This window comes from Sorex fumeus, unplaced genomic scaffold (genome assembly GCF_029834395.1).
Source record: "Sorex fumeus unplaced genomic scaffold, SorFum_2.1 ptg000006l, whole genome shotgun sequence".
In the NCBI taxonomy this organism is placed as follows: Eukaryota; Metazoa; Chordata; class Mammalia; order Eulipotyphla; family Soricidae; genus Sorex; species Sorex fumeus.
This window is the reverse complement of record NW_026606063.1, coordinates 56,673,380-56,695,333: the sequence shown is the minus strand read 5'-3', so window position 1 is coordinate 56,695,333 and position 21,954 is coordinate 56,673,380. Positions and strand designations below refer to the sequence as shown.

General features: G+C 44.4%; 1 protein-coding gene across 1 annotated transcript in view; it reads left to right on the top strand.

Moving 5' to 3' along the window:
- The window catches only part of VWA3B (von Willebrand factor A domain containing 3B), a 226,006-nt gene that overhangs the window by 14,445 nt on the left and 189,607 nt on the right, over positions 1–21,954 (top strand). The window contains 5 exon segments of the mRNA XM_056129028.1: positions 64–158; positions 2,822–3,072; positions 5,290–5,449; positions 9,597–9,763; positions 13,336–13,451. Of these exon segments, the coding sequence (XP_055985003.1) occupies positions 64–158; positions 2,822–3,072; positions 5,290–5,449; positions 9,597–9,763; positions 13,336–13,451 (789 nt within the window).

Genomic DNA, 21,954 nt, shown 5'->3' with positions numbered 1-21,954 from the left:
AGCATTTTGCAATCATAGATTTGCTGGGGTGCCATTTTCTTTCTTTTCTTTCTATCAATGTAGATTATGTGAAATCCCTGCGGAGACCTGTGGCTTCCAGGTATGCAGATGGCCTGTTTCCGAGGTTCTATAGAGTGGAAGATGGCAAAGTATTCAACGTAAGTGGGAATTCCCTCCATGCACAGCATCCTGGAAACACTGCAGAGGGTTGGAAGTGATCTCTGGAGAGACTCATGTTGTTTTGCACGATGGAAGATTTCTCTATCAGGGCAGCACTGACAAGTCCCAGCCCAGAGCTGGGAGGGAAGTTTGACCTGTAAGAGAGCTGCTTTGGCGGGTCCTTAGGGACAAAAAATGACTTGTCTCTCTGCAGAGCCCTTTGTTCCACCAGTTGAGCCCTGATTCTCCTGCCCTGTGCACACCCTGGTTCAGCACAGGTGCTCAGTTGTCCAAGACACATAAGCCAGTACATTGGTTTTTGAGTATTTGTTCACATCTATGGACATTCAGGTACGATTTGGACTGCTAAACTGAGTATTTTTAAATGTTTCATTACTTTTTTTTCTTTTTTGGTCTTCTAATTGATGTTAGGAGATCTGGGGGCCCTCCCTGTGAACTTTTTGCTTGTTTCTTTGGGCACATCCAGAAGTGCTCAGAGCTTACTCCTGACTCTATCTCAGAGGTCACTTCTGGTGGAGTTTGGGGACTATATGGGGTTCTGAGAATTGAATCCAGGCTGGCTGTGTGCAAGGCAAGTACCCTCCCTGCTGTACTATTGCTTCAGCCCCCTCCCTGTGATTCTTGGCAAACCAGGCCATCAATTCCATGCAAAAGCTTTAGGTTGTGGTGCTGGAGAATCACTTTATGGCCACTCCAGCTAGGCTCAGGGTCTCCAGGGCTGTACTCAAGAGTGACTCAGTTGTCCATCAGATGGGAGCTGCCTCATATATCTTAACCTTTGTAGTGTCTCTTCAGATCCTTGTACATTTTCTTCTGAGCCAGGTTCTCAGGGATAATATTCATGCACTCTTGAGTTGATGTGTTAAGTAAGTCTGGAGTATGGTCACATCACACCGCTGTGGAAAATGTCTGTCTTCATCATCTATTTCACCTCATAGGCCTAAGGGTGTGACACATTCTGAGGCTGCATTCTGTGCTGTGGTCAAGAATTGTAACGAGGACTGTGAATGTTGGGGAAGGGCCAGGAATTCTGCTTTCAGGGGCTGTTGAAAGTGATGCTGGAGCTTGAGGAAATTAAAAAGATACAACTGGACAGGAAGAACAGAAGTTTAAGGCAGAGGACAAGTACAGGATAAGACATGAACAGGTGAAATTAGCTGTTGTGTTCAGGAAAAAATATTTTCCTTAGAAATTCAACATTTTGAGGACATTTTAAAGGTTATCAACATGTTTTTTAAAAAGTACATAATCTTTTGGGCCGGAGTGATAGCACAGTGGGTATAGGGCGTTTTCCTTGCAAGCAGCTGACCTGGGTTTGATTCTTCCATCCCTCTTGGAGAGCCCGGCAAGCTCTTGACAGTATCCTGCCTGCACGGCAGAGCCTGGCAAGCACCACATGGCGTATTCAATATGCCAAAAACAGTAACAACAAGTCTCACAATGGAGACTTTACTGGTGACTGCTTGAGCAAATTGATGAACAATGGGAGGACAGTGCTACATCATCTTTTAAATTTTGATTTTTACAAAAGTACAGTTCATTTTCCCTTGTTTCTTTTTATATCTTCAATCTTTCACACCCCAATACATCTTGCTTTATCTATAGGATGATAGTTTTCTTTTGTTTATAGTTTCCCACAAGTTTATGTTACCTTTCAGCAGCAGCCCCTAAAACTGGTGTTAATAATTGGTGATCAAATGATTTGGGTATAGAGGCTCTTGTCCTTAAGGGAGACAGATAGGACATAGATTATGACAAGAGCTGAAATCGGCGGGGAGACACCCTTGAAGTTTGACACATGTGCTAGCATGCTTGGAAGCATTTTCAGAGCTATTTTTAGCACGTTGGATTTAGGACAACTTTTTAGTGAGAAATCCCCCTCCACTCCCATTTGCTTTTGCTGATCTCTCTTTTCATCTTTGAATTCTTTTACCACTTAGCACTTTTTCAGTCAAGATAATCCTATAGCTATAAAGATAAAGGATGTACTGTAGGATGGGAGAGATAGGGTTAAGGCCTGCCTTCCACAGGGCCTATCCCCATTCAATCCCCAGTGCCCCATGTCACCTCCCGAATGCTTCCAGGACTGTAATCCCTCACTATAGAGCCAGAAGTACTACTGAGTGTGGCCTCCAAACAAAATCAAAGCCTCGGCCTCACCATAAAAAACTCAACACATTCTGTATATCTTTTTTCCTCCCTTGTGCTTCATTTTTTTTTCCTTTTTGAGTCACACCTGGCGATGCACAGGGGTTACTTCTGGTTCATACACTCAGGAATTACTCCTGGCAGTGCTCGGGGGACCAGATGGGATGCTGGGAATCGAACCTGGGTCGGTCGTGGGCAAGACAAACGCCCTACCCACTGTGCTATTGCTCCAGCCCCTTGTGCTCTACTTTGAATGGATCATATTGTCATCTTTTCTTCCAAGGATAATCACTTGAAAGTTTGGTGTTCTTCCACCTGCATGGTATGGAGTTCAAAGAGTCATCATGCAACCATTAGTCTTGCATGGTGCGTGGTGGCAGAGGTTCTGACTCGGTCACCTTGTCTTCAACTGCACTGTGCTTCCCCTCGTGCTCAGACAGTGGCTCATGGCTTCTTGGGCCTGTTTTAATTTTTCATGCTTATTTTTATTAAGTTGACAGCAAACTCCGAACTGATCTCGCAGTTTGTGGAAGGACTCACACAAGCTGTGGAGAGCTACAAGCAGCGGATGGCCTGGCTCACCAGCAGAAGCAGGCAGGTTTTTGGTGTCATCTTGGAACGGTGCATCACCATTGTGCTGGATCTGGGCGGCATGCTGGAGCAGGAGCTTCACCTGTGCCAAGACGCACTGATAATGGTCCTCCGAGAGCAGGTGGCTCTCATCGACAAGTTCAATATCATATGGTGAGTTCCCAGGGGAAGAGGCTAGATCAGGGAAATGTTATAAATAATTTCTATTTTTCTGGAGTCATCTCTTTAGGGAGAGAGAGTGTATTATCCTGTTATTTCCTAGGATATATAATTCCAGTAGAAAGTCCACTATGAATACATCACAGAAAACAGTCACCTGCTCTGCACGTAGCAACTTAGTTTTCAAATTAGAAATATTTATCAAAATCTTTTCTTCAATCTTTGGCAAGAGTAAAAGATAAAAACATGAATTATATTGAATGTCTACTTAAGACCTCAGGATCCCTGAACTCAGTTTAGATTTTGGCCTGAATAATGAATGCAAACTTGACACAAATTTCTTTTCTTCAAACTGAGTTTATAGTTCAAGTGTAAGTTAACACCTTTCTTCAGAACAACATGTAACTGGCTTTATAGAATTTCTCCCATTTGAGAGTTTTCATAATCAGTTATTTGTGGGTTCTTAGATTAAGATAATTTGGATTGTAGTGTTCACTTTTATATGAATATAGCCTGCTTCTTTCTGATCTGAAACATCTGTGGTAAGGGGAAACATCTGAGTTTTTCTTTTTAAAATGATTTTCAGCTTGAAGTCAGAGCAATAGTACAGCAGGTAGTGTGTTTGCCTTGCATGCAGCTGGTCCAGGTTTGATTCCTGGCCCCTGAGCCACACCAGGAGTGATCCTGTGCAGAGCCAGAAGTAAGCCTTGAGCACCACCAGGTCTGGCCCCCAAACTAAAACAAAAAAAAATGTTCTCAGCTAAATATATGATATATTTGGAACAGCTGCCTAATCATATTCTGCACCAGACATCTCCTTTTGTCATTACATTTATTATTGAAGGCTTATGTGTGATGCTTTAGCTTTCTTGGAAGTATATTCTTATGGCAATGGAATCTCAGCTGAATTCTCCTCCCAGAGGGGAGGTAAGTGTGTGGCAGAGGGGAAACAAATCAGGGTGGTTCACCTAGTTCATGATTTATCTAATTGTGACAATTAGAAATCCATACACTATGGTGTCATTTTTCATTTATAAACTTAGAGATAAATACATTCAAATAGTTATTCTGTGTTTGTGTAGGGGTTCTATCATGTATCCAGGTCCAAGCTTATTAATAAAAAATTCCTGCCACTCAACAACAGTTGGTCAAAGTCATCAGAACTGAATATTTTTGTCCAGAGAATTGAGCTTTCATGGGGGTAGACAGAGTGGGAAGGGGTCCTTGGGACACTGGTGGAGGGAAATGGGCTCTTTAGTAGAGGGTATGTGTGGGGATGAAGCATCCGTGAAATGTATGATTAACAGTATTATAAAGCCTGGTACCTCAATAAAGATCGTTTAAAAATTCTCTTATTCAAAAACTTATTCTTAAGGGTGGGAGAGAGAACACAGGAGGTAAGGCATTTGCCTGGCTCACTCCTGAGCAATCTCCAGCACTCCATATGGTCCCCAGAGCCCCACCAAGAGTGATTCCTGAGTGTAGAGCCAGGAGTAAGCTCCACGCCACCGCGTATGGACTCAGTTCCCTCCCAACTGCCCCCACTTCCCCAGCCCCAAAACTTATGTTTAGGGTAGGAGACATAGCTCAACAGACTGATCACATGCTTTGCATTCAGGAGACCTAGATTCTGATTCCAAGTATGATACGATCTCCCAGGACTACTGATCCCCAAGCACAGAACTGGGAGTAGTCTCACAAACAAACAAAAAACCCAAAACAAAATAACCAAAAAGCTTCCCCATTGCTTAACTCAGAACAATGCTATTTGTTTTATTTAAAAATGTAATTGATAAGAATGTCTCGGGAAAATGAAACTGATGTTATAAAGAGTTTGAAATAAAATTTTAGAGTAATAAAGTTGTTGCTGATCTGCCTGTATTAATGTGGTGAATTCTTACAAATTTATTCTTCATGACAGTCAAAGTTAAATCAAATATACCTGTTTATAAGAGTAATGCCTTTGATATTTTTAAGCACCTGTCATTGTTTCCATTTATGAGATCTCTTATTCTCTTGCAGTCCTTGTTTTTTGGAGCCAGTACAGATTATGGGAGGTATAGTTGCCTTGGAAACCTGTCTTAGACATCATGCCATTTTCTTGTTACTTTTCTAGGGATAGGGGCTGTGTTGATCTTTCTGTTGGCTCTGATGGTCTCTTTGTAGCTGTGCTATGGATGCCAGAATGGCTGTCTTTGTAATTCCTTGCAGGGTTTCTCAGAAGCCTGTGAAATTTCAAGAAAATGCCACTCGTGTGACTCAAGAGTCAATAGCTGCAGCCATCATTTGGGTTAAGGAACTGACTTTCAAGCTGCCAGTAAGCCCAACTAGCTGCCTGGACGCCCTACTGGAAGCTGGCAAAGACAGAACCGTGAGTTTGTGTCAGGGCCCCGGGAGCCATTCATCTGCACTCAGTTCCTTCCCAGAAGCACCCTTCCCAGTTCTCACAGCGATTTCTTTATTGGCATTGAAGAACCCTACAATAAGCTTTAATTTTCTCTACCTCTGAATTTAGAAACTGTGAAAAAATAGGTGGTCATAGGAACAGGTTCCTGAGGAGCATCTGCATAGTAGCTCTGGTGATCATGGAACTGGACCTACCAAAGCCAGATCTCTAACACCTGTCTCTTGAACTCTCTCTGTATTTTGGTCATTGTTTCTTTTGAGGTGCAAAAGCTTCTTAGTTTAATGTAGTACCATTTGTTTATGTTTGTTTCCACTTGCTTGGTCAGTGGTGTTTCATCCTTAAAGATGCCTTTAGCTTCAATGTCATGGAGTGTTTTGCTTACATTTTCTTCCATGTACCATATGGATTCAGGTATGATATTGAGGTCTTTAATCCACTTTGTTTTTCTTTTTTTCTTTTTTAAAATGATTATTTATTTATATTTATTTATTTTTATTGAATCACCGTGAGAACAGTTACAAAGCTCTCAGGTTTAAGTCTCAGCCATACAATGATCAAACATCTATTCCTTCACCAGAGCACATGTTCCACCACCAAGAACCCCAGTATACCCCTCATCCTGCCCCTCCCCTGCCAGTGTGACAGGTGATTTTCACTTTACTCTCCCTTTACTTTGATTATATTCAATTTTTCGACAGAAGACTCACTATTATTATTTGGAATTTTCCCCCAATTATCAGACCTTCCGAAAAGGCATCATTAGATAATTTGTTTTCTGTTGCTGATAATGAAGAGCATATGATGTTGCTTGCGGCCACACAATTTTGGATTTCTGGTATTTTAGTAATTAAGTCCAGAGGGATTTCTGCCAAAAGCCAATGGGTTCTGAGATTGGTTTGTGTGCCTCTGGGATCATGGCCATTCAGGAGCAGAGGAGCCGTTTGTAGGTGGCAACTTGGGGTCTTGTCCTGGTAGGGGCCAGTTCTGCCCCCTACCTCGAGAGACCCTATGTGCCCTGTCACTGCAAGCCCATACCTCTCTGTCCAATATTTAATCCACTTTGATCTGAATTTTGTGCCTGGTGTTAGACAGAGGTCAGAGTTCTTTTTTTTTTTTTTTGCAGGTAGCTGTCCAGTTTTCCCAGCACCAGTTGTTGAAGAGGCTTTCCTTGTTCCACTTCACATTTCTTGTTTCTTTATCAAAGATTAAGTGATCATATATTTGAGAGTCTGTGATAGAATATTCAACTCTGTTCCATTGGTCTGTGGGTCTGTTTCTGTTCCAATACCATGCTATTTTAATTTATACTGCTTTGTAGTAAAGTTTGAAGTTGGGGAAAGTGATGCCACACGTCTTGTTTTTCCTAAGAATTGCTTTAGCCATTTTTGTGAGTTTATTGTTCCATATGAATTTCAGGAGTGTTTTGTCCATTTCTTTGAAGAATGTCATGGATATCCTGATAGGGACCACATTAAATCTGTATAGTGCTTTGGGGAGTATTACCATTTAGATAATGTTGGATAATGTTAATCTTCTCTATCCATGAGCAGGGGATGTGTCTCATTTACTAGTGTCCTCTCTTATTTCTTAAAATAGTGTTTTGTAATTTTCTTTGTATAGGTTCTTCATTTCTTTTGTTAAGCTGATTCCAAGGTACTTGATTTTCTGAGACTCTATTGTGAATGGGATTGTTTTTCTAAATATCTCTTTCTTCTCTTTCATTATTTGTATATAGAAAAGTCATGGACTTTTGGGTGTTGATTTTGTAGTCTGCCACTTTCCTATACAAGCCTATTGTTTCTAGGAGCAATAGGAGCTTTTTTTTTGTAGAATCTTTAGGATTTTTCAAGTATAGTATCATATTGTCCGCAAATAGTGATAATTTGACCTCTTCCTGAAAGTTTCTTTTAAAAATATGGCCTTTCAGTATTCTTGCCAGTATTCTTGGGTCAGATTACAAATATCATTTCAACTATTGTTTGTTTGAGCATGTTTTTTATCCCTTCTTCTACTCTGACAGTCATGCTAGGGATTCTTGGTTGGAAGTTCTTTTCTTTCAATATTTCACATATGCTTTTCCATTCTTTTCTTGCATGTCACCTTCCTGTTGATCTGACGAACTGGAAAATATTCTTCTTGTTCTTTTCTGTCTTAGTCATGTTGATTTTAGGTCCTTGGAGAGATCAAACCCACCCCCTTGCTAAATCTGAGCGCTCGATCAATGAGACCCACACATAGTCCAGTAAAAGTCTGCATTTCAGACTACTAATATGTAATGCTGGAGGAATGAAATAAAAAAGCATTGGCTGAAAAAGCAACATTCACTGCTCAAGAAATAATCTGCAGAAATTAGTTTCTTATTAGTTTGTTTCTGCCTGATGGAAAGGAGTGAGCAATGTTCTTATGGACATTTTGATCCTTGTCATATGATTCCCTGGGCACTGTCAGAAGTGATCCCTGAGTACAGAGCCAAGAGTAAGCCTTGAGCACTGCTGCATGTGGATTCACAAAAACAAACACTAAAAAGAAATATAATAAATAAAAGCTGGATACCTGTGTTCAAAGGCCTAAAAGATGTCAGGGTGGGGTATAGGTTAGGGGGATCCTTTGTGAACCCTTGTTGGAGGATTATTATTGCTGGGATATCATAGTGTCATTGCCTAGTCTTGCCTCACCCTTGGGCTCAGCAGGTCTCAATCTTCATGATGTCTTGGCTCATACTCCAAGTTTGAAAATGAAGTAAAGCCACAGATTTTTACTATTCAATAACAGGGGTTTGTGAATAGAGCCAAGAGACACTGATCCCCCAAGAAATGGCCACACATTTATCCCCTACAACACTGCTCAAGTGATGAGGAGCTGTGTCTTCCTCACCAGCCTTTTCATTGGTGGACCCGATTAGGCTGGGTGTTGCAGGTTGGGTATGGCAATGGCAGGCTAACCTGATACAGCTTTTACCTCTCCCTGAATGCTTGCTTTCTGAGACTGATGCATAAGTGTAAGTCATCTGGTTTAAGCTCACTCAGGAGGTAAACTGCCTTCTTTCCTTTTTGCCAGTGAAGAAGCAAGTTCAGTCACTTACCCAAGGTGGAAGGTGAGAGAGGAGCACCCTGAAAACAGAACAGGAGCTGTTGCTGGGCTTGGAAGGGGGACTATTCCATGGGCCCGGGACTCATTTCACCTGACTCTGAATTAAGTGGGACACTCCGGGAATGTCTCCTCCCTTGTGAAGCAAGGGCTTATTGGGAGTATGTGTGTATTTGTGGGTGTTTGTGTGCCATATGTGATGTGTGTACATAGGCTTAAATATATGGTATATTTGTGTATTTATGTGTGGTGTATGTCTGTGTTGTGTGTGTTATGTGTGTGTGTATGCTGTGTGTACGTGTGAGTATATATGTATGTGTGTGGTGAGTATGGTGTGTCATGTATGTGGATGTGGTGTGTGTAGTATTATATATGTGTATGTGTATGGTGTGTATGGTATTATGTATGTACGTAGTATGTGCATGTGGTATGTATGATGTGTGTGTGTATGTGTATGTGGTGTATGTCTGCTGACAGGGTAGCTATTCATTGCTTCATTCTCCCACTAGCTCACAGGGAGAGACTGTGTAGTGGGTGGCCCTGGCTTCTTGGTGGCCTCCTGATGTCAGGCAGCTTCACTTCCCAAGGGCATGTTGCCTGTAAGATGAGGTCAGAGAATGAATCCCCGTCCCTGCACTCTCTCTGTGGCTGTGGGGGGATGCATCTGCATTGCAGAATCTGGCACTGTCCTGGGAACACTTTAGAAGCATTCTGCCCACTGTGGTTGTGCCCACTTTTCCTTCTTTTCTTGAGGTGAATTGAGCCGCAGTAGAGTGTGTGATGGCTCTGGACTATCGTACTTGTTTCCTGCCTGCCTCTAGGGCCTTCCTGTGCACTCCCTGTATCTGAAGGCACTTCTTGGAATAAGGTTTTGAGATCTCACTTCCAGACATTGGCCCCAGTGTGTGCAGTAAACATTAAGCAGTGCTGTGGCTTGGTTATTCAAGAAAGAGCAAAGTGTATTTCCCTGAGAGGAAAGCAAGGGCTTGTTGGGAGTTAAACTGTTGGTGTCACTCCTTTGTAGGTTGAAGCCATTTACTACTTTGTGGTGGGGGATGTTCCTGAGGAATCCAAGAATGTTCTTCAGAGTGCATTGGAGATCCCAGGTCCTCTCTACACTGTGTCCTTTAATGCCCGGGGGAGAGACACCATCGCCTTCTTAAAGGAGCTGAGTGCCAAGACCCAAAGCAGGTATGCAGCCTGTGTGCTTGAGTGACAGCCAGTGACTCCCTGTTCCCACAAGATCTGTGTGTGTCTTAGACTCTGAGCTCCATCTTTCCAGTAGGCCATAGGCTTCATATACCTTTGCTTCTCAGCCCTGTGTCAATCCTCCTCCTCCTCCTCCTCCTCCTCCTCCTCCTCCTCCTCCTCCTTCTCCTCCTCCATCCTCTTCCTCCTCCTCCTCCTCCTCCTCCTCCTCCTCCTCCTCGGGAATTCTGATACTTTGATGTCTTGGCACTTGTTGACCCTAAAGGTAGGTTCCTTCCCATGTTTATTGATTCCAGAGACCTTCCCCCCACAAATACTTTCACATACAGAGCAGCTGAGCCAGAGCCCACTCTTCATGGCAGGGGCAGGGGCAGCACTTAGGCCTTACTCCTGGCTCTGCAATCAGGGATCAGTCCTAGGAGAACTTAGAGGACGCTATGTGATACTAGGACTCAAAACAGGCCTGACTGTGAGCAAGTTTGCTGTCTTTGCACTATACTATGGCTTCAGTCCCCTAGTACCTCACTCTCAATGGGATTCTCACACTCAGACCCAGTCATCTCCTGCTCTAATCACCCAAGGCCAGGTACCAGCCCCTCAGCACTACTGAAATCACTCAGACTTGCACTCTCAAGCCTTAATGCTTCTTGCAGGATCAACAGTGAAGAGTCTTGTCCCTATTTCCTCTTAGCCCTGTGACCTCCTGGTCTCCTAGGCACCTCCCCATGTGGTTCTGTATTGTGGCATGTGTCTACCTCTGCCACAACAGAATGCCACACACTGGGTCGCTTAGACAACAGAAATTTACTTCTGACTGTTCTGGAGGCTGGAAGCCCAAGGTCAAGGCACCCACTGACTCCTCACTATTGGGGGAGTCTCTCTCTCTCTCTGTCTTTCTCTCTTTAAATTTTTGAATTTGGATATATTTAATTACAGTGAAATTCTTTCAAGAATTTTAGATCCTTAGAGTAAAAATCTAATAAAATAGTGTTTGAGTATTTTAAGTACAATAAATATCCCGTTCATTTAAGCTCTTTGGGGGAATCTCTTTATTAGCTTCTAGATGTCTATCTTCTTTACATGGTGGGAAAAGGGAGTAGGGGGAGGAAGGGGAGGAAGAGAGTGGGGGAGAGGAAGAGGTGTGAATTGGGGAGGGAGGAGAGAGGTAAGAAGGGGAGAAAAGAGAAAGGGAGTGGAGGGTAGGGCAGAGGAGAGAAGTGAGCTTGCAAGTTCTCTGGCCTTTCTGTTTCTAAGGACACTAATCCTGAAGCAATAGTCCCACCCTCTTTTGACCTAATTATTCCTTACAAACACTAAAACCCAATGCAGTTCATTTTGGGGGCTAAACCTTTAACATATGAATTTGGGGATGGGGATACATTTTAAACTATACAGGAACTGCCAGTAACAAACCGTCTTTTCAGTGGCAATTATCTCCTGATCCAATGATGTTGTCATATTTGAATAGAAGTAAATTCCTTATTTAAAATCAGATTTCTATTGCACTGTCTCCCCTCCACAGGGAGCCCCTGCTCCCCTGTGGAAATAAACCAAGCAACTCCATTCCTAAGCCTGGGTGTTGGAAGTGGGTGCAGGGCCTACTCTGGAGCATTTATCCTTAAATTTAGTTGCTTGTAATGTTTGCCTGAGAGTTCATTAATAATTCAGAGACCTGCATTTACATTGTAGTCTTATTTCACATAATAGAGGAGCCTTGGAGAAATACAGTTAGCACCTTAGTGTGCTTAAGAACTTTCTAGTTTAATTAAAATGCAAATGGGGGGGCGGTGCAGAAGCTGGTCGCTGAGTTTTATTCTCAGAATTACATGACCCCTTAGCATTAAGTATTGCTGAGTGCAGTCTTGGTGGCCTTTGAGTCTCTGGGGAGTAGGCATTGGCACCTCTGATCAAGCCACCAGATCAGTCTCTTTGACCTGTCACCCAGAACAAGTGTTACTGTCCTTGCCAAGACAACTGGTGATTGGAAGGGTGCCCAAGGACAGTAGATAGACAGGCCCAGAGAGAGGTGCCACCTTCAGACCTTCTCATGAAAACCTCAGGGAATTCACCAAGAAACAGAAAGAATCAGAATAGGAAGCACTAAGAAACACCACTTTTGACAAGATCATCAATATTGATGAAAGATGAGGCACTGCTTCAGCTCTGGAATTCTGGAACTTTCTGCTGGCTGCAGTGTGATGGCTTGTATCCCTCAGGACCTCACTGTTGGTGGCAGCCATGGTGTTAGAAAATGCAACAGAAAATACTCCCAGGAAGTTTTTGCCACAACAAGAGAGGAAAACATAGGTTTTGTGATCCTGTGGCCCCGACGAGGGCCCCAGACCTCTCCAACATCTGTTGTCCATTAGTCTGTCCTTTCTAGGGCTTCAGGATTCTTTGTGTTGAGTAGCCATAAGCAGAGATAGTAGAGCTGGAGGAATATTTCTCAGAAATCTCTACTGTAGATTTAAAAGAAAATTCTTGCTTTTGCTGACTTTGCATTTTAGATGATTGCTTTGAGGGTGTGCTTAACCCTTCATCTCCCCTCCCCCACCACTCGCTCTATACCAGTACCCCAAACTTTCTAATGTCTGTGAATCCCTTTGGGGTTCACTAAAATGTGTTTTTTGCCAGTTTGTTGCTACTGCTTCTGGGGCCCCACTTTGAGGAGTTAGATCCTAGACTCTTACCCACATGAAAAGTCATTTCATGAGACCTTGGCAGGGGTGCTTGTGTTCTTGGCAATGGGGTTGAGGTAAACCTGCCAGTGGTCAGCAGGTGAGCCTGTGGTCTCCAGTAGTCACCAAATTTCACCACTGAACCACAGGGTTATGGGCTCTGTTGCAGTCCTTCCATCAGATTCATAGCTTTGGCAGGCCTGTACTGACGAGTACAGGTGGCGTTCCATACTACACAGGGTTCCCTGGGAATAAAAGAATGAAAAGTAGAGCCAATGTGTCATTTCCCCAGGGTCAATACATAGCATTTTGGCTGAGATTAGATTAATTAGCCTATACTTGGGAGATGGGGTTAGACCACACTTATTTGTGCTCAGGACTTACTCATGGCTCTGTATCCAGGGATCACTCCTGTCAGGGCTTGGAGAAATTTATGGGTGTCAGGGACTGAATCTGGGTTGGCCACTTGCAAAGCAAGTTTCTGCCTGCTGTACTATCTCTCCAGCCTCATCCTCATATGAAGAGAAGACTGTCAGTAGTTCAAGTTGCAATGCAGGCCCAGTGCTGGGGAATCAGTACAGGGCTTAAGGCATGTGCTTTGCTTGAGGCATTCCTTGGTTTTATCCCTGGCACCTCCTGATTCCTCCCATGATGCTCACTTCCTATTGGGAAAAAAAAAAGATTTACAATGCATTCTCAGTTCTCTGCTCTTTTGCCTCCCAGCCTTTTTGTTTTGGGACTCGACAAGACTCAGAGAAAAGCAATGAGTCTGGCTGAATGCCATTCAAGCATTACAGAAGAGCAAATCTATGTTCTTGGGAGTGTGACTAGATACCACTCACTAGCCTAAATATGGCCTGTCTCTTCCTGTTTTAGATTCCATGCATTTGCAGAGAGAACACAGTGTGTGGAATTTCCTGATTTCTTCATAAAGGATGGTGATCATGTAAAGACTTGGAATGAGAGGAAACTGAAAGGAAAGCTCCCTCCAGGTACTCAGGAGGGAAAAGAAAGGGTGTGGCTTCTATTGTAATAATCTCAAATCATTAAGGAGAACCTGGATCCTTAGAACAGCACTATGTGGATTTAATCATATATTTTATATTATTTGTGTGATGCAAAGATGTAAATGGTGACTATGTCAGCCTAGCAATCATTTCACTCCCAGGGAAGTGACCTAAAATATATGTTTACTTACTTTTTTACTTCATTAATAAAAATAAAAATAAATAAATAAATAAATAAAATAATTTGGAAAAAAGAACCTTCTGGAGATGTGGCCCCAGGCATGCATGAACTGAGCCTAGTTCTTGGCAAGGATTGCTGCTCTCCTACTGGGGCTAAGCAGGCCTGTTGTGAATGAAGCCCATACTGCATGGGGCTTTCTGCCACCCCACCCTGCAGCATGTGGGATTGAGCTACTTCCTGACAGGCCACAGTGGAGCCTGTCAGAGCTGAAAACTTCCCTATACAGGCTAGGGATGTGATGGCAGTTGAATAGGTACAGAGAAGGAGACCACAGAATGAGAAACATGGCTGGAATTTGAGCAAATAGAACTAGAAGATTACTCAGAAAACCAAGAGATGGGAATCTTTGGGGGAGGGGGACAGGAGGCTGCTAAAATTGCAAGTGCCGAAGACTGAGTGAAGGAGGCCAGGAAACTCCTGTTTGATGGTGAGATGGGTGTGATGTGGGGGGCACTTGGGAGTTGTCAGAATTCTAGCAAGAATTCCTCCACTCATTTCCGGTAATGGAAAGAAAGAGTTTCTGGCTTTAGTATAAGGCAGGGACTGCTCTTGGGGGGTATGGGAGAAGATACGATGCACTTGACCTCTGCCTGAAAGTTTCCTCTGTTTATGTGATGATGTAGCCAAAGCTCCCAGAAGAGAGATAATGGGATGGACAGGAGGTGGTTGTGTCTCCAGTCTAGGAGGTCAGACTGGAGACAATAGTAGAAGGGAAAATAAGAAAGACTTGTCCCAGCAATATGGAGAACTCTTCAAAAGTAGAAAAGAGCTCCCTTATGAACCAGTAATACTACTTCTTAGAATCTATCCCCCCAAACACAAACCATTAGTTATAAAAGACATTTGCATACCAATGTTCATAGTAGTTGTTACTGTGTCTGGCATATCGAATACTCTCAGTAGCTTGCCGGGCTCTCCGAGATGGGCAGAGGAATCGAACTCGGGTCGGCCATGTTGGCTGCGTGCAAGGCAGACGCCCTACCCGCTGTGCTATCGTTCATAGTAGCATTTAGTACAATAACCAAGTTTTAGAAACAACCCAAACCCACTTATGATGAATGGATCAAGACTTTGTGGCAAATATACACAACAGAATACTATGCAGTGCAAGAAAAAACAAACTAATGCAGTTTGCTGGGACATTGATGGAACTAGAAGGTATCATGCTGAGTGAAGTGAATCAGAAGGAAGGGAATATAGAATCATCTCTCTCATATGTGGGACTTAAAGATACAGTAAGGGAACAACAAAGGGCCAGAGGCAACAGGACTGAGTGTATGTGGGGGATGGAGGAGAGCTGAGAGGTAGAGGCTTTGGGACTTTGGTGAAGGGAAGAGGGTACTCTGATGATGTATTATTCATTGATGTATTGTCAATGAACCACAATTGACAATATTGTAAATTATAATACCTCAGTAAAGATTAAGAAAAAAAGAAAGCCTTTTCCTGAATCATACCTTGTCGATTCAGATTCTCAGTGACCGAAAGTAGAGCAGTATGTAGAACTCATGGCATCTAAATGTCTCCAGGGAGACTGAGGAAAATGTCAACTGATATGCAAAGATTAATGTGAAGCTAAGAAAATAATTCCACTCATAGGCCATGCTCGCTGAAAGTAATTTACAACACTAAGCCTAGTGGGCAGTGATTCAATCCTGCACAGAATGCAAGATGTCACCAGCTTCCCTGAAGTGCCAGTTACTGTAAGTGGGGTTCAATCCTGGCAGATGTATTCCTTGGCAACGCAGTTATAAAGAGAAACATATTCGACTGCATTGCCTACATTTTCAGCAACTACCATCTTCTCAATTCTGTGACTCATACAAATTAAATTATAGATAAAAAAACATTTTTTCTTAGACTGAAATGCTCATAGCATGCTCTGCCAATCTAATGCCACTTTGGAGATCATACGGTCTGAATTTGGGGAGAGTTCTCAAGACCTGAAAATGTCATCTTGTCTCCTCTTACCCATCTCAGTATCTCAGACACGTCAATGTCCCACACCCAACCCTCCTACTCAGAAATCCTGGACTGTTCTGGTTTGGGAAACGCATTTCCAATGCTACCTGAGTCTTTTTTTTATGTTGGCATTTACTTTTTAAATTAAAAAAAATTTTTTTATTGAATCACTGTGAGGTACAGTTACAGACTTACAAAGTTTTGTGCTTACGTTTCAGTCATACAATAATCAAGTACCCATCCCTCAACCAGTGCCCATTCTCTACCACCAATGATCCCAGTATCCCCCCCTCCACCTTCACCCCCTTTTCCCAACTCCATCCTACCTGCATCTTTGAGGTGATCCTCCCATATCCTCTCCATCAGTTGCTCCTCTCTACTCCCTAGCTTTTATCTCAAGTATTCCTCAGGCCCCTCTTTAGTTTGAAAAGGCAGGATACTTCCAGATCTTTTGCTTCCCATTGTGAAGAAAGAGTAATTATAGGTAAGGAACTTGGAAAAGCATTGCTCAGAGAATGCACCTGGCAACACAAAGAAATTTCCTGCTGCATTGATTTTTTTCTTTTAATTTTGGATCACTGTCTTACAAAGGTTAAAATTGTCTAAAATGGTTGTTTTACCCCATGCACAAAATCAGCGTGCGTGCGCACGCGCACGCGCACACACACACACACACACACACACACACACACACACACACCCCACCTCTACCCCCTAATAAAAACAAATAAGAATTTTAGAAGCTGTAGTAAAAATATATAACAAATGTTTTATCCATTTAACAATGGCAGGCACATTCACCTCCTCGGATAACAAATCTCTAGAACTCTTTCCACCTTGCAAAACCACCTTGCAGAACTCTATTCCAGTTAAGGGCAAATCTCCGTTCTTCTCCCCCTCTGGCACCCACCATTCTATTTCCTATTTCTGAATCTCACTACCTCAGTATCTCCCGTAAGTGGAATTCTACTATATTTGTCTTTTATGACTGGTTGGTTTCACTTAGCATAATGTACTAAGAATCATTGATTTTGTATCACATGCCAGATTTTCTTTTCTTCTTCAGGGTGAATAAAAAGGATATGTATATACATCATAAATATACATATACACATCATGTTTTGATTGGGCATCTACTTATTGATCAGTGACAATGAGTATCTTTTTCATGTGTTTATTCTAATATATACATACTATTATAATGTAATGTTTTAAAAGTCCAACTTTAATGCAAGAGAATCCAGGATGATCAAAATGTCACCCTGCCAGTAATGCTGTCAATCATATTGGAGCATTAGGTAAAAGGGAAAGTGCATCTCTATGTGCTTACGATTTCTAATGCAGAATTTGTACCTTGCTTATCAAGTGGTTGGAAAATATGAAAATTGAAGCCTATATGTATATTATATTAATAGCACTGTAGCACTGTTCTCCTGTTGTTCATTGATTACTCAAACGGGCACCAGTAACGTCTCCATCATGAGACTTGTTATTACTGTATTTGGCATATCGAATACATCATGGGAAGCTTGCCAGGCTTTGCCATGTACGCAAGATACTCTCAGTAGCTTTCCAGACTCTTTGAGAGGGGCGGAGGAATCGAACTCGGGTCGGCCAGGTCAGCCTAATGCAAGGCAAATGCCCTACCTGCTGTGCTATCACTCCAGCCCGTTATTAATATGATATTAAAATTACATATTTAAGTATAAATATTTTGGGAGTATATTAATATCTCTCACCAAAGTTTTTGGTCATATTTTCAAATTTACCTCATTTGTTATAACATAACTCCTAACTGAAATGAGATAGGAGGAGTAGGTTTCAAAGATACCTTCTTGTGTACAGCATTAGAGATCAAAACCATGACCACAAATTCAAGACATGTGTCCTACCACTGAGCCACTGAAAATGCCTTTAAATGGATAAATTTGTTTCCATTTAAATCAGGCAAGATTACAATGAATTGTCTTTGTCACGGTCATGGTCACGGTCCTTTTGTTGTTCATCGATTTGCTTGAGCGGGCCCAGTAACATTGTGAGACTTGTTACTGTGTTTGGCATATCGAATACCCCATGGGTAGCTTGCCAGGCTTTGCCGTGCAGGCGAGATACTCTTGGTAGCTTGCTGGGCTTCCTGAGACTTAAAATATGCAAGTTTCATATATTGCCTCTCATTTTTGACAATTATTGTTCTGGGGGAGAGGAAATATTAAAAATACATATCTATTTATATTCTGGGATAGGTGACTGGGTGTGTAGTTCAGCAGTGTAGTACTTGCCTTGCATGTGTGAGGTCCTAGGTTGGATCCTGGGCACTTAAAAAAAAGGCAAAGCAATAAAACCAAAGGATTATGTGGCTCTGAGTTTAACTCCTGCACCTCCACACAAGTCAAGTATAGTCTCCAGGTCCTGCCGTTTGTGATTCCCATTGGCCCACTTCATAGTCAAGTGTGTGACCCCCCGATCATTATAACAACAATAACAACAAAAGAAGGGAAGCAGGGAGGGGGACAGGAAAAAAACAGGCACAAAAACTCGAAAAAGTAAAATTAAGAGAAATGCATAAATAGCATATTTATAGGGGGCTTTATTGTTCCACCTGGGCTTAGACCCATTCAGATGGCTCACTGGGCCACTGGCCTTCTGACCTTCTGCCACCTGCACTGGCTGATTTCCAGCCCTGCCTTGATGCTCACTGATCTGTGGAGCACTGTGTGCACACTACTGCTGGAGTGCAGGCTCCTCTCCACCCTGGGGCTCAACTTCTCAGTCCCCCTAAGTAGATGTGGACCATCCTGACAGTGTTCCTGGCCCTCCACTCCCCTGTTATGGCAGACTTTGACAAGTCACTGTCAAAGAAAGTGAAAGTAATTTTCTGGGGAAGTAATTTCCCTAGAAAATGGAAGTAATGAAGTGTTACTATTATGTTATGCTATCTGTTCTCCATGATGATGAGGCCAAGAGGAATGAGACACTGTCTTATGTTCAAAGAATTCAACTGTAGTCAAATCAAGAGCCGAGGCTTTGGAGTAAGAACAACGTTAGGATTTGTCACTTAGCTGTGTTAAGGTACTTGAGCAGAGCTCTACCTTCCTCATTTATGGAGCTGACTTCATGGGTTGATAGTAATTATATGCATGTGCATATCCAGACACAGCTATATGCCCACATATATGTATATTTGTATGAGTAGCGTGTGGCGTTCGCCTTACAAGCGGCCAACATGGCCGACCCGGGTTTGATTCCTCCGCCCCTCTCGGAGAGCCCGGCAAGCTACCGAGAGCATTCGATATGCCAGACACAGTAACAACAAAGTCTCCAATGGAGACGTTACTGGGCCCGCTCGAGCAAATCGACGATCAACGGGAGGGCCTTTACCTTTACCTTTAGCGTGTGTATGTGTGCATGTACACACATACTGTTTTATACAGTGTCTCACTATTCAGTTCTGCTGTAATTCTGTGGTTGACAAAAAACACTGATGGGCATCTTTGCCAACTCCTCTCTGTTACTTCCTCATTTGTTTTCTGAAGACTCAATAGCATTTCTTTTCAAGAATAAAAATCACTAAGACATAAGAGAAGGAACACATGGAGGGTGCGGGATCCCGGAGGAAAAGAAAAAAGAAAAAACAGGTCCCAAAAAGAGCCGAGAGCACCGGGAAGTTCCAGATGGAGTAGGCGCCGCATCCCGCCTCCCCCAGATGGAACCCTGGTGACCAGAAGCCTCTACAAACACAGCTCGAGTATGCGGGAACGAGGACTTTTTCTCAAAACCGCGCGGCCGCTTACGCGGCCGCGCGACATCTCTCTATATACAAAGTGATCAATGAGAAGTAAACCACCCAATCTTTCTCCCTGAAAATCAGAGTTAAGTTTGGAGCATGGCCACAGCCCCAGAAACACAAGGACTTAATGCAGAAACCAGCAGCTTAGAGCAGAAAAGTGAACGGACGATGCGTTAACCCAGGCCATCATTTCTGCCCAGAGGGGAAAAGGGTGTTGCCCCATTCGCCCTCTCTTCTCTGGAAAGAAGGATGGCGGCCGCATGGGAGCCTTGTGGACAGCAGGTATGAGCCGGGGGTGTGGGGGCGACTAAAACCTCATGGGAAGGGGGGCGTTCTGGTCCGTCCTTCACGCCCTACCGAGGTCACCAGTTGCCCCCCGCGAGCGGCTCTCCAGCACGGCCACGGCCCCAGAAGCACAAGGACTTAATGCAGAACCCAGCAGCTTGGAGCAGAAAAGTGAAAGGACTATGTGTTAATCCAGGCCATCAAGTCTGCCGGAGGGGAAAGGGTGTTGCCCCATTCGCCCTCTCTTCTCTGGAAAGAAGGATGGCGGCCGCATGGGAGCCTTGTGGACAGCAGGTATGAGCCGGGGGTGTGGGGGCGACTAAAACCTCATGGGAAGGGGGGCGTTCCAGTCCGTCCTTCACGCCCTACCGAGGTCACCAGTCACCCCTCACGAGCGGCTCTCCAGCACGGCCACGGCCCCAGAAGCACAAGGACTTAATGCAGAACCCAGCAGCTTGGAGCAGAAAAGTGAACGGACTATGCATTGATCCAGGCCATCAAGTCTGCCGGAGGGGAAAGGGTGTTGCCCCATTCGCCCTCTCCTCTCTGGAAAGAAAGATGGCGGCCACATGGGAGCCTTGTGGACAGCAGGTATGAGCCGGGAGTGTGGGGGCGACTAAAACCTCATGGGAAGGGGGGCGTTTCGGTCCGTCCTTCACGCCCTACCGAGGTCACCAGTTGCCCCCCACGAACGGCTCTCCAGCACGGCCACAGCCCCAGAAGCACAAGGGCTTAATGCAGAACCCAGCAGCTTGGAGCAGAAAAGTGAAAGGACTATGCATTAATCCAGGCAATCATTTCTGCCCAGAGAGGAAAGGGTGTTGCTCCCTTCCGCCCTCCTCCCTCTGGAAAGAAAGATGGCGGCCACATGGGGGCTTTGTGGACAGCAGATATGAGCCGGGGGTGTGGGGGCGACTAAAACCTCATGGGAAGGGGGGCGTTCTGGTCCGTCCTTCACGCCCTACCGAGGTCACCAGTCACCCCTCACGAGCGGCTCTCCAGCACAGCCACGGCCCCAGAAGCACAAGGACTTAATGCAGAACCCAGCAGCTTGGAGCAGAAAAGTGAACGGACTATGCATTGATCCAGGCCATCAAGTCTGCCGGAGGGGAAAGGGTGTTGCCCCATTCGCCCTCTCCTCTCTGGAAAGAAAGATGGCGGCCACATGGGAGCCTTGTGGACAGCAGGTATGAGCCGGGAGTGTGGGGGCGACTAAAACCTCATGGGAAGGGGGGCGTTTCGGTCCGCCCTTCACGCCCTACCGAGGCCACCAGTTGCCCCCATGAGCGGCTCTCCAGCACGGCCACCGCCCCAGAAGCACAATGACCTAATGCAGAACCCAGCAGCTTGGAGCAGAAAAGTGAAAGGACTATGCGTTGATCCAGGCAATCATTTCTGCCCAGAGGGGAAAGGGTGTTGCTCCCTTCCGCCCTCCTCCCTCTGGAAAGAAAGATGGCGGCCACATGGGAGCCTTGTGGACAGCAGGTATGAGCCGGGGGTGTGGGGGCGACTAAAACCTCATGGGAAGGGGGGCGTTCTGGTCCGTCCTTCACGCCCTACCGAGGTCACCAGTTGCCCCCCGCGAGCGGCTCTCCAGCACGGCCACGGCCCCAGAAGCACAAGGACTTAATGCAGAACCCAGCAGCTTGGAGCAGAAAAGTGAACGGACTATGCATTGATCCAGGCCATCAAGTCTGCCGGAGGGGAAAGGGTGTTGCCCCATTCGCCCTCTCCTCTTTGGAAAGAAAGATGGCCGCCACATGGGAGCCTTGTGGACAGCAGGTATGAGCCGGGAGTGTGGGGGCGACTAAAACCTCATGGGAAGGGGGGCGTTTCGGTCCGCCCTTCACGCCCTACCGAGGCCACCGGTTGCCCCCCGCGAGCGGCTCTCCAGCACGGCCAGGACTCCAGAACACAGAAACCAATTTCTTAACTATCTGACTTTCAGTAGAAATACTTCCAGGGTCAATAGGTAAAAGAGCAGAAATCCAAAACCAACATTTAATTCTTGAACCCAGCCGTAGAAAGCAAATCACTTCACAATGCTTTTTCAGCATGTCTGATTTGGGGGGGGGGGGTAAACTCTAAATAATAGTGGTGAATCTTTTATTGAAACAATGAATCTAATCAAAGCAGATAGAGTGTTAACTAGAATTCATCTGCTTCACAGGGACGGGGAGGGGTGGGGGGTGGGGTTTTATTGGGGTTCTTCA